Source organism: Taudactylus pleione, unplaced genomic scaffold (genome assembly GCF_031769625.1).
Source record: "Taudactylus pleione unplaced genomic scaffold, aTauple2 ptg000378l, whole genome shotgun sequence".
NCBI classification, from domain to species: Eukaryota; Metazoa; Chordata; class Amphibia; order Anura; family Myobatrachidae; genus Taudactylus; species Taudactylus pleione.
The window spans coordinates 4775396-4790902 of NW_028284779.1; the positions used below are offsets into that span (position 1 = coordinate 4775396).

The following is a 15507-nucleotide window of genomic DNA, read 5'->3' on the forward strand; positions in this document are numbered from 1 at the left end:
CAATCAACAGGGTTCTAAGAACGTAGGGGGAGATTTATCAAATCTTGGAGAGTGCTAAAGTGGAGCCATTCCCCATACCAACCAGTCAGCTCCCCTTAAGCTGCATACACACGTACGATCTGTACCACCAATGACTTGAAAGATATCTTTCGGTGAAGTCATCCTGCCACATCTCTGGACAGGCAAAGTTGACAATATCGTGCAGGTTGGCCTTCATGCACGGACGATGATAGATATCGTTATCGTTCATGCAGGAACGCGCCTCGTCGGTCATTCACTGCATAAAAATGAACGATATATCAAACGATATCGTTATCGTTCATAGATATTATACCGTGTGTACGCACCTTTCACAGGCTGTGATAGATTAATAGATAAATGACATTTTTAAACTGACTGGCTGCTATGAGCAACTTCTCTACTTTGGGGAAGATGTATCAAAGCTTGGAGAGTGATAAAGTACCAACCAATCAGCTCCTGTCATTTTTCCAACACATCCTGTAACATGACGGGAGCTGATTGGCTGCCACTTTCTCTCTCCACTTTATCTTTCCCCAAGGTTTGATAAATCTCCCCCATAGTCCCCTGATTTGGGGGTGTATAACCATTTTATTTAATAACCCATTGCCCCCAGAGAGATGGGAGAGATGATTGGGAAAGACCTGAGTTGTGGGTTCCGGGCTATTGTATGGTTATTCCCAAGCCCACTCCCAGTGATGAGTATCGTTCTGATGATGGGACGGGCATTCTAGTAAACCCCTCACTATGGGGACCCCCTATTACCTCTGCAGCATTTGACTTATGGATGTAACACAATGACCAGAATCTATGGAGTGACAGAGATGGGGATTTTGTTGAATAGCGTACCCGGGCCTTTTTGCCTTTTATAACTATGAGCAGGTCAGTTACTCAGTTTGTTGCAACTTATTATGTTCTTGGCCCCTTTATTGGTATAAGGACACTGTATAGAAGTATAATGCTTTTGAGAAGTGCCAAATCAAGTGATTATTGGCAGGAGAGCCCAGGTCCAACAGTGGAAAGGGTTCTCCATAACCATCCAATTGATCCTTCACTGTCTGGGGCCTGGAGTGATTCTGTACCTGCCTCTCTATGGGTTGTTCCCGATGAGGAGATTTGCAGAGACGCTCGGAAAACTCATTCGCCTTCCGAGGAAACGGTATGCATCCTTCCAGGGACTTTGTATGATTCTGATGCAGGGTCGTATCCAAGCAGACACTGTGCCCCGCCACCAAATTTACATCATCGTACGTCTACTTTACATGAAGCAAGACACAGAGTCATAGGACAAGCTTCTAAAACTAGATGAATTTGGTGTAATAAATAGGGGAGAGTTCTGTAGAATGGGTGTAATCTAATAGTGTGATCACTTGATGAGTTCCCTTGTGTTTCAGTTGACTCTGGAAATATTGCAGCAGGGGGCAGAGCTTCATTATAGGACAGGGCTTTGCAGTAAGGTACCTCGTCCATCCTAATTTACATTTTCTTATTGGAACTATACTGGGAACATTTAAGAGGCAGAGCCTACACGCCATGTCAGGCAGGGCCTGATTTGAGATTCCCCAAGAGAGAGACAAATCCCGGAAGGACTCAGAAACTGAATTAAAAAGGGATGACTGAGGAGCCGTCAGACGTGGGGAGAGTTTCTCAGCCAGCTGAGAAAGGGGGGATAAGACACATTCAATGCGAAAAAGGTAAATCATTAACACACTGGTGATGATGATGTTGATAATAGAACAAATTTGACAACCTGTTTCAAAAGGGGTAATGCATTACTAATTAGCCCTCGGTGCCTGTAGCCTGAAATTAATGAGCTTCTGTTATGTAAATGTCATGTTAATTAAGAGAAGTTTGAAAGCCCAATAAATCTACAGAAAGCGGCTGGTACTGGGTGAACTCCTCTGTTTAATATTGTGCACAGTTTTCCGAAAGTCACACAGAAAGCTGTTTATTATAGGACGGCCAGTCCTGCCAGCCACCCGATTGACAAATCCATTTTTCTTAAGTGATCTCATTAGTGTAGAAACTGCAACTGACGCCTAGTGATGCCAAGTACCCGATATAAGTCGTCTCCGGGGACTGGCCCTTTGAGGACATTTAAGGGCCATGCCTGGACCTTTCAGCACTTGTATAAAGTAACATTTCTACTTTATAAATAATGAAAGACATTTCCTTATAGCTTGTGAGTGTGTTCTGACTCTGTGTTGTACAGTGGACCTTTCAGTTTGTTAAATAATAATAATTTGAGTGCATTGCAGACATGAATTTCCAGCACAGTGTATTGAGTGGGCCAGTGACGTTCCTTCAGTAATTTCCTGTACTGTGTGGCCCCTAACACTGGAAGGTATATTTACTACATCAAAAGGAAGAGATTACTAGTACAGTATTGCTGCTCTCCAAACATGAGAAACGCAGACCCTTAGTGTCAGGAGCATTTTTTTTTTTGCACAAATGAGCCTAATTCTGTGCTCACATCGTTTGCTTAATTTATGGTTATCCCCTGCACCATTGAGGGTTTTCTGTTCACCCCTGTGCTGAGCCTAGTTTGGCACTTTATGGTCTAGTCACATTCACACGTGCAGTCCCCACACATTACACCTTGTTTCTTACAGGAGACTTAGAATTTTCAGACAATAATTATTATTACATTTTATTTATAAGGCGCCACAAGTGGTCCGCAGCGCTGTACATAGGGCAACAGTAGGACAGTACAGGGTACTCAGAACATAATATTACAGTACAGTATCCGAAACATGACAATTAGCACCACAATTCCCAGTACACAATACAGCTGGGAAGGTGAAGGCTGTCATTGAACTGCTAGAGAAGAAGGATGAGAGAACAGGAGGGAGGATTGTAGGGTCCTAGGAGCTTACAATCTAGGGGAGACAGACAGATGACATGAGGCGAGGTAGAGATGATGGTGGGGTGAGTGACCTGGTGACAGGGTTATCTGGTGGAAGGGTATGCTTTGATGAACAGGAGGGTTTTCAGTGCACGTTTCAAACTATACAAGGTCGGGGAGAGCCTGATGGAGCTCATTCCAGGGAAGTGGGGTCGCACTGGCAAAATCTTGGATTCAAGCATGAGATGCAGTAATCAGGGTAGAGGAGAGGTAATGGTCATTGGCCGACTAGAGAGGGCGGGAGGGAGTATGTAAGGAGATGAGGTTGGATGTCGGGAGCAGTAGAGCGTGCCTTGTATGTGAGGGTGAGGAGTTGCAGAGGATTCTGTAGGGGAATGGGAGCCAGTGCAGGTTTTGGCGGAGGGGAGTGGCAGAAATGGAACGATGGGAGAGGAAGATAAGTCTAGCAGCAGCGTTGAGTACAGATTGGAGGGGAGCGAGATGGCAACGTGGGAGGCCAGTAAGGAGAAGGTTGCAGTAGTCGAGCAGAGAAATGATTGGTGAGTGAATAATCAGTTTGGTAGCATTCCGGGAGAGGAACAGCCTAACGTGCGCGATGTTGCATAGCAGGAACAGACAGCATTGAGCTAGAGGTTAATTGTGGGGGGGTGGGGGAGCGAAGGAGAAGGTGTAGTTAAGGGTGACACCCAAGCAGTGCAGTTTGGGAACAGGGTAGATGATGGTATTCTCAACAGTGATTGGTGGGGGTGGAGACTCTGTTAGGGGGGGAGAGATGATGAGTTCGGTTTTGTCTATGGTGAGCTTCAGAGAGCACTCGGACATTCAGGAGGAGATGGCGGAGAGACAGCTGGATACTCGGAGAGGACGGAAGGGGAGAGGTGAGGGGAGGAGATGTATATTTGCATGTCATTGGCATTGAGGTGGTATTGGAGGCTGAAGTAACTGATGATTTCTCCCAGGGAAGAGGTGTACAGGGAGAAGAGTAGAGGGCCAATGACAGAACCCTGCGGGACACCAGCGGGAAGGATAGAAGGGGTTGAGGTGGAGCTGGAGGCGAACCACGCATGGACGGTGTTAGAGAGACCAATGGTCTGATGGGTGCGGAGGAGGAGAGGATGATCCACAGTGTCAAAGGCCGCAGAGAGGTCCAGAACGAAGAGCAGAGAGAAGTGGCCCCTGGATTTGGCTGCAAACAGGTCATTGGTGACTTTGACCAGGGCAGTTTCAGTGGAGTGAAGTGGGTGAAAGCCAGATTGGAGAGGATGAAGGATGGAGTTGTCAGAGAGGTGGCTGGTGAGACGGTTGTCGACAAGCCGCTCAAGTAGTTTGGAGGCAAAAGGAAGAAGAGAAACGGGGCGGTAGTTAGAGCGACAATACTATTAGTTCATTTATTGCCTCCTCACACAGCAATGACCGATTACCCAAAATAGCCGTTTTAATGAAATTGAAAGGGTGAACTAGAAACAAATGTGTTTCTTTTCCCCTCTAACCAGTGCTGCTTTGCCATTACCCCACATTTCTAATACAGTAACAATAAATGCAGATTTCATACATAGGTTTTTATTAGAAAATCTGCACCTGAAAATGATGATGCGGTTTTGTTTTCTTGCTAATTTTCATAGACTGAAATGCATAAAATGTGTAGGAATAAAATGGTAGCCCAACAAGGCAGACCATTTACCTTGTACAGATGGTCATTTTTTAGGGGGGTTGTATCCATGAAGATTTGTAGAAATGCTGGGATGCAATTGTGCAAAACTAGGCACGATATCCCGAAGTGCATTTACTCTGCATATTGCTCTGGGTCAAGCAAGGATGATTGCATATATTATGTATAGTCTGTCTGCAAGACACAGCCCACCCACAGAAGAAGCCTGATCCCCCACTGTCTCCTCTGTGTACATTGCAGATGAGTGACTCTGCTCACAGGTAAACCCAAAATCTTTCTATACAACGTTGCTGGCTAAAAAGGTTTCATACATCTCATTTTTATTGCATCTCCCGTTAGTGCAAATCTAGTACCTGTAGGCCATCGCTCCCGTGCATTCCGCCAGCGCTGAAAGAGTCCGCTCCTTGTGCAGGCGTTGTTAAACAGCAACTTTAATTTGTCTCCCTGTTTGAAACGCCGTCCAATTATCAAAGCTGCAACATAGAAGTTACTGGGGCTATCCATCTATCTTAACCCGTCTGCAGTAAAAATCCGTGCTTCACGCTTATGCAGTGAATACATTGAATTGGCCCGTTGGCTTAACAAGATCTCCTGAGAGTGTGTATGTGATGAGGGAGCCATAGACCAGTTGGATGTGGGCCAGCATTGATTTGCAGACCAGCTTAAAAATACTGCTAGAGAGAAGAGAAATTCCACCTTGCAAAACTGCACGGATCCCATGAGAGTGTAGTTTGTCCATAGACCAGTTTTATAGGCATTTAAAACAACTCTTTCCACTTAAATACTGTCCTGCAGTCCTATTGTCTATCTGAGCCATTCCTCTGCGATCTCATTGAGAGCAATAAATAAATATATCTGACAATATCATTAAAGTATATAGCACTTTAGAGTGTCGAAGGTTTTATTTGTGGTGCAGTTTTGTCACTTTTGGAGGCGTTGGTGATACTGTATGTGGAACAACTCCATGTCCGGAAGGCAGGAGATATTGGTGTACCAACAGGAAATAGTAACTCGAGCTGGATGTTTAATTACAGTAGGGCGGCCCCTGGTGGGATCGTTTGGCCAGTGAACTCCATAACTGTTTTTCAGGGTACTGTAGTCATGGGGGTAGTGTATATCTTAATTCTCTCTGCACTGGGCCAATAAGAGGTCTCGAAAAAATATGGCGTGTCCTGTCCTAACAGCAGACCTCTCTGTGGCCAGTTTGAAGAGTTCTCTATGGTTTTATCATCTCCAGGAAACCATATTCCATGGGTCTGTAGAAAAGAAACCATAATCCTTGGAGAGAGAGAGAGAAAGTGGAGAGGTAAAGTACCAACCAATCAGCACCTAACTGTCATTTTTCAATGACAGCCTGTATAGAGACAGTTAGTAGCTGATTGGTTGGAACTTTATAACTTTCCACTTTATCGCTCTCCAAGGTTTGATATATCTCCCCCCAAGATCCTTGTGGTTCTCTCCTAATAGCTCTCCGTTATTTTCTAGGGTGATATTGGTATTCAGAGACTTATAATGTATTTATCAGTACTGCCTCCTGCTGGCTGGGTTGCTCAAGGTTGTGTCCTATAGGTGACATGAAATCTCGGCATGTCTCCACGGAAGAGCTTCACCTTCCCAACAAAGCAGATACCACATTAATATTTTTTATTTTTATAAACAGTGGTGTCCTTGGTGTAGCCCAAACTCATACGGCAATAAATAGTCTTTAATGAACCATATTGCATTTAGTTTTTGCAGTCCTTTCAGTACAGGACAACCATACCATTGAGAGGAGGCTTTCACTGTTTATTCTTATATCAGTATTACTAGATCAGGTCTTTATGTGGTCCAACATGAGCGGACTATACAGTACAGGATCCCTGAATGAGACCTTGGGGAAGATTTACTAAAGCTGCTTAAACATATACAGTAAGTGAAGGTTTTGTTCGTAGTAGCCAATCCTATGCTATCTATCATTTCTCCATTGTATCCTAGAAAATGATAGACGTGATCTTATATGTTGCTATGGGAAACACCACTTATCTGTTTTAGAAGCTTTAGTAAATCTACGCCCTGAATATAACATACCAACCTGGCGACAACATTAATAAGTATCATAGGAGATAACTTTTTTAAATGGATGTGTATGCACACACTGACCACGGAGGAATTGGTGTCACCTTAATCCCAGGAGTCAGAGGTCGGGTTGTTTCACAGAAGCGTTATATTCCAGTAGAAACTTCGCCATATGTAATAATATAGTGCAACAGATTTCTTCTGAGTGTTACTGTTACTTTCTCTTTGGGTCACTGCGCTATTTATTGTTATAGAATATGGATAATTAGGATCCCCAAAACAGTTGCAGCCCCATTTGTTAGAACATACTGTAAATGCATCTGTCCCAGAGGCTGGGCGATCGGCCCGGAGAATTCAGGTGAGTTCATCTTTAGGGAAGTCCCAGCACATCTCACAGCAGGAGCATAAATAATGAGAAACGCCAGTCTCCGCGCCAGAAATAAACTGCGCTCTCCCCCGCTGTTTCATTAGGTAATTTGCATTACAAATCTGGCATTTCTCTCATTTCAGGAGCTTTGGTGGCCTGATCATCTTCCGCTGCGTTCAGAGTAGGCACAAAACATTGTCCTCGCTCCTTCTTACATTTTATGTCTCCGTTCACATTTATCACTTCCAGTATAGTTCCTGCGTGAGAGATCGCACCAGCTCTGCTCATGAGATTGATGTATTTTACCAACATGCAGTCGTTTGGAGGTTAAGTTGCAGAAGGTTTTACCAAAAGTAAGGCAGACAATGACAAAACAATCCAGTCACACAGGGCTGGTTTATTCCCTATTTCAGAGTCCAAATATTGGATTATTTATCACTAACACTTGTTCTGTCATTTTAATGATTCTGTAAACCCACCTTTATGCTTTTTCCCCTTCTAGTCATGGGTTTAGTCATGGACTAGATAGAGGGATCCTGCTCCTTAAACTACAGCGGTCTGATCATTTGTGCGCTGCGGCTCAAAGCTTCAGGTAACTGGTGGTCATTACCAGGAGGCAAAGTGGACATAAATCATTACACTTTAAACTGATAAGGAACCTTGTCTTAATATACTAGCTGACCTGTACTACAAGTGATATTGTGCGTGTATGTAAATATTATGGGGTAAATTTACTAAGCAGTGTTAGGAGACAGAGTGAAAAGTGATAAGGTGCCAGCCAATCAGCTCCCAACTGTCATATCACAGGCTGTGTTTGAAAAATGACAGTCGGGAGCGGATTGGCTGGCACCTTATCACTTTTCACTCTGTCTCTTAAAGGCACACATCCACTAGACGATCTGCCCCTGTCCAATATCTTAAACGATATTCCCTTGATTTTTCCCTTCAAATTTTATCTTTCAGTCTTAACGTTTTGCAAACGATTTTTGAACGATACGAGAACGATAAATTGGATGTAAAACCAGCACGATGCCGTAAACGGCGAACGGGAGCGCGCATCGTTTATCGTTTACGACATTTCAACAAACGATTTGTAAACGATAAATGAACGATAACGATATCATTATCGTTCAATCGTTCATTTTTATCGTCTAGTGGATGTGTGCCTTAACACTGCTTAGTAAATAGACCCCCTATATCTTTCCTACACCCTAACCCTGGTAGATGCCTGTTTTATGTATAGAAGCTTTAGCTCTTGTATCATCAATGATTGTTTTATCTCTGGTTTCCAGGTGGGCCCTGCACAGATACAGCTCACGTCTCGCTAGCCACGCCAACCAAAAGATCCTGCGACTCAGGTAAGCGGTGGAAGGCTATCGGACGCAGAGCAATGAATGCACAGCAGTGTGAGAAGTCTAAATAGTGAAGTAATGGACTATATATAACTTGTGTTGAGAAATCTAGTGGGGTGTGTGTGTGCGCAAACCTGTTCCAATCATAGCGTCATTTCTAGTGTGGTGTCCACAAGGCAGGCAGTAGATTGAGACCTACATATTCTGCCAAATCTGATCCATAAATAGAGACAAATCTCTATAATCCCTTCTGATCTGTCTGTGCCAGAATCTCTAATGGTCAGGAAATAGAACCTCCCTGTAAAGGGATGCACTCAGTCATTGTTATTCCTGTAGTTGTCCAATGTTCCGTCCTCTTACTCTTCTGTTGTACATCGATGGAACCCCGGGAAGATTTCCTTATTATAGACCTGTCTCATGATTTATCCCTTCTCTTCTCTGTGTTTGGCTAAAGGAGTCACCCGTGTGAGCCACAGTGAGAGTGATCTGTTCACTAGCTGAGATCGCTGTACCACAGGTCAATGAGCCGCTGATAGATTCTCTCACCTGATTTGTTGCTTCTGCCCTGGCCGCTAATCTGTAACTTCTAGGGACACGTACATGGTATTATGCTGCCTCACACTATCGAGAAGCAGATTCTGGTACTGATCGGAGGCGGAAACTCCCCTCTTGTCTTTTTATATGTGGTGCAAGTAGATGGGACAGAGGGCCTGATTCAGAGCCGGACGCTCTGACCAGAGCGCTCGCTCTGAATCAGGGCCCTCCTACATGAAAATGGAGCGGCCTCTTGGACGCTCGAATAGCTGTGGGTGACCACCCACAGCTATAGCGAGCGTCCATGATGATGCTCAAGACCATCGCAACCATCGGGCTTGCGACGGAGACCCTGTGGTAGGGTCTCGCTGCCGCAAGCCCTGGAGTGATTTTGGCTCTATCAGAGCCAAAATCACTCCCACTGCCATCACTACTGATGTCAGTGGGGCCGGCTTCAGACGGTAGGCGTTGCCATGGGAACGCCTCCGTCTGGCAGCCACGCCCCCGGCACGCCACCAATGGGGGCGTGCTGTCAATCAACATCGACAGCACGCCCCCTTTGGTGCGAGACCATAATGACGGCTTGGCCGTCGTTATTCGGGTCTCGCGCATGCCCACGACGGAGCTCCCTCCGTCGTGCGCATGTGCTATTCGGCACCATCGACCCGCTTGCGAGCGGGTCTGAATGACCCCCAGAGTTCCCGCCATACATTATGTATGTGAATTTGGGTTCCTTTAATAACATGAATCCAATTTTGCTTTCTCTGTATACGTTGCCCTGAAAAATATATTTGTGTGCCTGCCCATAGTTAGTTTAGTTGTGAGCTGCCGAGCGCTCTGCTGGCTACAGAGAGTAGATCGTATGCTCTTCAGGCGAGAAACTGTCATTTCTTGTGTCCATATGGGCAGATCTGAGTATAGCTTAGGGGTGTTTTCAATATTGGGACCCTCCATGTATGAGGAATATTAAACAGGTTGAATATACTGTATCTTACATCTTTATCCTTTAGATGACATTGATAATGGTCTGTGGGGTATAAAGCAGGTGGGTTTTTACCTCCATATATTACCGGCTCCCATGTGAACAAGCTCCTAAGTGAAACGCGCGTCATCAGTAAGGGCCGGACTCCCGGGTCTCTGAATGGCGCCCACGTGACCCGGCTTCCGACCGCACCAGAAGGCTGCACATCGGGACTACACTCCCGCACACCTCTCCCACCATGCTGTGCTCTCCTAAGAATTACAGGTACTTCTGCCAGCTCTCTCATCCAGCGACCTCCGGCGTGTCCAGCCTGCAATGTGCTGTCACAGCAGGGGGTAACCGGAGACTGCAAGGACAGTACAAGCCGGTGCTCATTTCCTTGCTTCTGTTCTGTACTCAGGGGGTCTCGCTCTCCAATACCAACAGGTAAACAGAGACAGAGGTGAGGGATCTTCGTCCAATAGGTCAGAATACTTTACTGATTTATTATTCTTTACTCTACCGGTCTTAAAATATATGCTATCAATGACTTTATACCAACTGCATATTATGCCTCACATTGCATAGTGATTGCAACATATTTAATGCATAAATACTCAAGTGAAGGTTTTAATGCTTACATATGTATCATTTGGGGTAGGGATCTGTCACATGCATGTCATATGATAGAAGACATTCACAAGGCATATTTATGTATGTGGCTCTTGTCAATATGAGACCAGGGAAATATTATGCAGAGCAGATTTTTCATGAAATCTTAACAAGTATTATAGAAAGAGATTATTTATTTTGAGAGTGGATTACCAATTCTGAGAATTGAATATAATGAATTTATTGGTACGCCTGATAAGTATTTGGGGAACCAACAAGGAATATGCATGGGTTAATTTATTGAGGAGTGTCTCTCGCAGTAAATAACTTACCCTATATACAGATTGCTGTGTCTAGTCATAGAACTAACGATTGGAACAAATAAACAAACCTGGTACATGGTGGTTTGACTTTATAAAATACAAACATATGATACAATCTGTATTTGGAATATTTGTTAGTTATTTCACTTGGTGTTCTACAATATCCCGATATTTGGTAAATGCAACAACTGAAATATTTTGGAAGCTGTGAAGATTTCTTTTCAAAATAAATAATTGCAGCTATACCAAAAGGATTACTATATTATTTGAGCCAGAGTTAAAACTCAAATAATTTTAACAAATATTTATTTTATGCGAGATATCATCTTGAATATACTCTCCTAAATAGGAGAAGACCACTGCAGCGATACATTTGTTTAAATTGTCTGCATGGATGTCCTATATTACAATCTTTTCACCTTATTACTATTTAAATACAAATCTAATTAAAAGTTAAGTTTTAGACAATATTGTCTTATAAAAAAAAAAGAGGGCACCAAAAAGGAAATTCTGTAGTTGAACCCACTGTATAGGGTTTTACCTCCAACAGCCGGTGATGAATTCTGTGCCTAATAGAGCTTCTCGTCGCATGACCCTGTGTATTATCCTTCTCTTGAGTCCACGTCCTCCAGTGTCAGCAGCCATGACCTTCCTCAAAGTGTCTGAAAAGGGGGCTGCTTACACCCTTCATACCCTGCTCACCTCCAGGCTGCAGTAATAGAAGAGAGGTGACGGTAAATAGAAGTTATTGCCTAATAGGTGTCCGCTGGAGTGTAGCGGACAGGAGCTGAAGCATGGAGGCCTTATTACCGCTCATCAGCAATTATACACAGGATGAAGTGCCGGGACTTGTGCTGATGTAGCCGGGCCGCACACAGCCGAGGTGACAGCGCTCTCTGATAGGGTGATATATGGTAATGAGATTTTACAGCCTCATCTCGCCGCCTATTGCACAGATAAGTTGTATTATCTTTTCCACTGTCTGCCATTCATTTCAGCAAACAGGGTTTTTTTTACTCCTGCCAGAAAGCAGAATGTGATCTCTTACATGTATACAGTGTGTATAACAGTGCAATGTTATCCCATTACATATATACTGTTCTGTCAGTGTACAGTGAGTGTAATAGTACTGTTATACTATTACATGTATCTACTGTACTGTAACTGTCCTTATATAAATGTGTATGTGATGGATGACGCCAAACATCTGTCAGTGTACAGTGAGTGTAATAGTGCTGTTATACTTGTACTGTAACACTGTGTTTATATAAATGTGTATGTGATAGAGGACTCCAATCTGTCAGTGTACAGTGAGTGTAATAGTACTGTGTTATCCTGATACATGTATATACTGTACTGTAACACTTTATGTAAATGTATGTGAGTGAGTGAATACTCCAGTCATCTGGTAGTGTATAGTGGGTGTAATAGTACTGCACTATCCCACTACGCTTATACTGTACTGTAACACTGTCCTTATATAAATGTGTATGTGAGAGATAGGACTCCACTCATCTGTCAGTGTACAGTCAGTGGAATAGTACTGTTATGTTATATACTGTACTGTAACACTGTCCTTATATAGATGTGTACAGTATGTGAGAGATGTGCCCAGCTGTCTAGTTAGTTAGTTTTCTATTAACTACTATTTATCGTATATCCAGCATATAGATTTGTTTCTGCTACTCGCTGTCTTAGCAGTAAATAATCTGCCCATTTAGACGCATTACATACAGCTCAGATATGCTGGAATCCTGTTGCTCTGACCTCCAAGAAACTTGTTTAATCCCCAGAGAGAAAATCACTAATTGCTTGCAAATGATCTTCCCACTTGTGAGGCTCCCAGATCTGCAAGTGCAGTAACCAGCTGGGAGGGATGAGACGGAGGCACCTGAGGTCTCCTCAGCTAAACACAAGAAAGGGGGTCATACAGACTCGTTACAAAGGCTAAACTGGGAGCACCATGGGGAACCGACGGCTTAATCCGTGTGGAGGGCAGCAGACCAGAGTTACAAACGGATTTAATTATTAACCTACTACACTCTAACTCTGGTAATCTGGTCATCAGGCGTCTCTCCAAATTGGTGCAGTTTGTTTCACAGGCATCATGCTGGATCTTTTACAGGTATCAAGACCAGTCTGCGGGGCACGTGCTGAGTGGCCAAGTCTTTCGGAGCAGGTGCGGGGTGGCCAAGTCTGTCGGGGCAGGTGCGGGGTGGCCAAGTCTGTCGGAGCAGGTGCGGGGTGGCCAAGTCTGTCGGGGCAGGTGGGGGGTGGCCAAGTCTGTCGGAGCAGGTGCGGGGGTGGCCAAGTCTGTCGGAGCAGGTGCGGGGGTGGCCAAGTCTGTCGGAGCAGGTGCGGGGGTGACCAAGTCTGTCGGAGCAGGTGCGGGATGGCCAAGTCTGTCGGGGCAGGTGCGGGGGTGGCCAAGTCTGTCGGAGCAGGTGGGGGGTGGCCAAGTCTGTCGGAGCAGGTGCAGGGGTGGCCAAGTCAGCGGGGCAGGTGTGTGGGTGGGGGGCAAGTCTGCGGGTCAGGTGTGGAGAGGGGGCAAGTCTGCAAGGCAGGTGTGGAGAGGGGGCAAGTCTGCAAGGCAGGTGCCGTGGGCCAGTCTGTGGTGAAAGTGACGAAGGTCAGTCTAATGCTGCATACACACGAGACGATTTTCCTGAACGATATATCATTCAACGATATCGTTTCATTCATATCGTTCATTTTAGGCAGTGAACAATCGACCAACGATGCGCGTTCCCACACGCACCATAAAGAGATCTTTTATTGTCCATGCATGGAGGTCAACTTGGACGATATTGTAATTTTTCCCTGTTCAGAGATGTGGCAGGATGACTCACTGAAAGATATCTTTCCAGTTGTTGGTGGTACAGATCCGTACCGTGTGTATGCACCTTATGGCCTTGTGTCGGGAACAGTCATTCTTAAGGGGGCCTATCCATTAGGGCACCTGAAAAACTGAACGACTCCTTCAGGTCGCCTAGGTGCATTGCCCGCACTGAACGGCGTTCACTGAACGTCATTCAGTGCAGGAGACCGACCTCCCATCTGTGAACATGTGGAACCTGACGATCGTCGTCAGGTTGACGAGCATGTTCCACAGGTAGTCGGGTCGGCAAGGACCCAGCGTGCACGCGCATTGCTGGTCCTTGCCGACTATCCATTAGACGACTTTCTGAACGTTCCGACCCAAACCTCCTGGTTTTGGTCGGACCGTTCAAAAAGTCGTCAAGTGGATAGACCCCTTAAGATCTGATTTTTTTTTTACCTTTTTGCCCCGTAACATCACCTATTTTGCAGAAACCTGGAGCCTAATAATTTAGGGCTATATTTTACCTGAAACTAGGGAAATACCTAAAATACTAAGAACTTAACAAGGACTTTCAAGATAAAAATACCCAATTTGTAAACCTGCCTTAAAATAAGATGCCATTTCCCGTCCGGCATTGATAACTTCACTGTCTCCAGCAGCAGTTTTGCATTCTGTGTCCCCTCTGTAATACAGGGTTTAGTCTGTACATGCACAGCCTGTTTATCTCCACAGGTAATTATGTCTTGTTTTACAAAATGAAAGGTCAAGTGACTTTACTTTGGACTCTAGGAGATGAGTTCTGTCTGCCAACACTCTGCACCAAATCTCCCCCAGTCGCTGCTGCTGCTGCTGGCAATTACAATCTACAGACCAGTGGGAATTCTCCACACAGACCTTGAGTGTGCTTTCTCCTCAAGAGCTATTAAAACACATATCCTTACAAGACGGAGACAGCTGAAGGTTTATTCTTTCTAAATCTCATTCCCTACTCTGAGAAATCTTATTTAACTATTTAAAAACCTCAGATAGGGCAGACACTGAGCCGGTGCAGGCCGTGGAAGTAAGATGCTTACATTAATTCAAAGTGTATGGAAAAAGAGTGAAATTTTCGATCCTGTGTAGAGCTGTACGTATCTCAAGTTCCCTACACCTCTTGCATCTTGTATCTACCCTGTTCTTGGTCCACAAGATACGTCTTCTATAAGGCAATATACGCTTACGTGCCGCCTAAAAGGGCCGCCTTTTGTATTTGGTTGTGACATGTGCAATGAACTTCCTGTCATAAATATTACATGTAAAGCAGGCAAGAAGAGTAGATAGGGACAGATGCACCGAAATATAGGATCATACAGTTGGTCAGTATTGAAAAATAATAGGGACATTCACATTTTTAGGGGGTGATTCAGTTGTTTTTGGGCACCCATAGCTCCCATCTAAAGTGACGGAAGCTATTCAATTGTCTGTGCGACTAGCCCCGCGCCGGTATTGATGTTCTCACGCCCAAAATGCTTGAGATTATCAGCGTAAAGCTGCTTCGCCCATGCAAAGTTGCCAGTTAAGGCACCCAAAGCCGGGTGTGCTGTAGTTAAGGTGACCAAAAGCCTGACATTAGGCGGATTTCAGCTCAAACAGAAATCCGCGATAAGTGATGGGCTCCCAAAACAATTGAATAGCTCCCGGCCACTTTTGGTGGAAGCTAGGGACACGAAAAACAAATGAATCCATCACCCGCCTATAAACATGTGTTGGCATCCTGGCACTGTCCCTGGAGAGTTGGAACCATTGGCGACTATGTACAGTACTTCATTCTTCTTCACATCCAGGACCTTACCTGGCGCTGTAATTTATATTTAACTCCTGGAAACTCAAAATATTTATTTATTTTTTTGCAGTCTGTTTGTCATTTAAGTGTAATGTACTATTGTGTGT

The 15507-nt window shown here is 44.6% G+C and overlaps 1 protein-coding gene across 1 annotated transcript in view; it reads left to right on the forward strand.

Annotated features, from left to right (window-relative positions):
- The window catches only part of ZFAND3 (zinc finger AN1-type containing 3), a 193899-nt gene that overhangs the window by 134214 nt on the left and 44178 nt on the right, over positions 1–15507 (forward strand). Inside the window, exon 4 of the mRNA XM_088445363.1 lies at positions 8268–8333. Coding sequence (XP_088301489.1) covers positions 8268–8333 — 66 coding nt within the window. The remainder of the gene's footprint in view (positions 1–8267; positions 8334–15507) is intronic.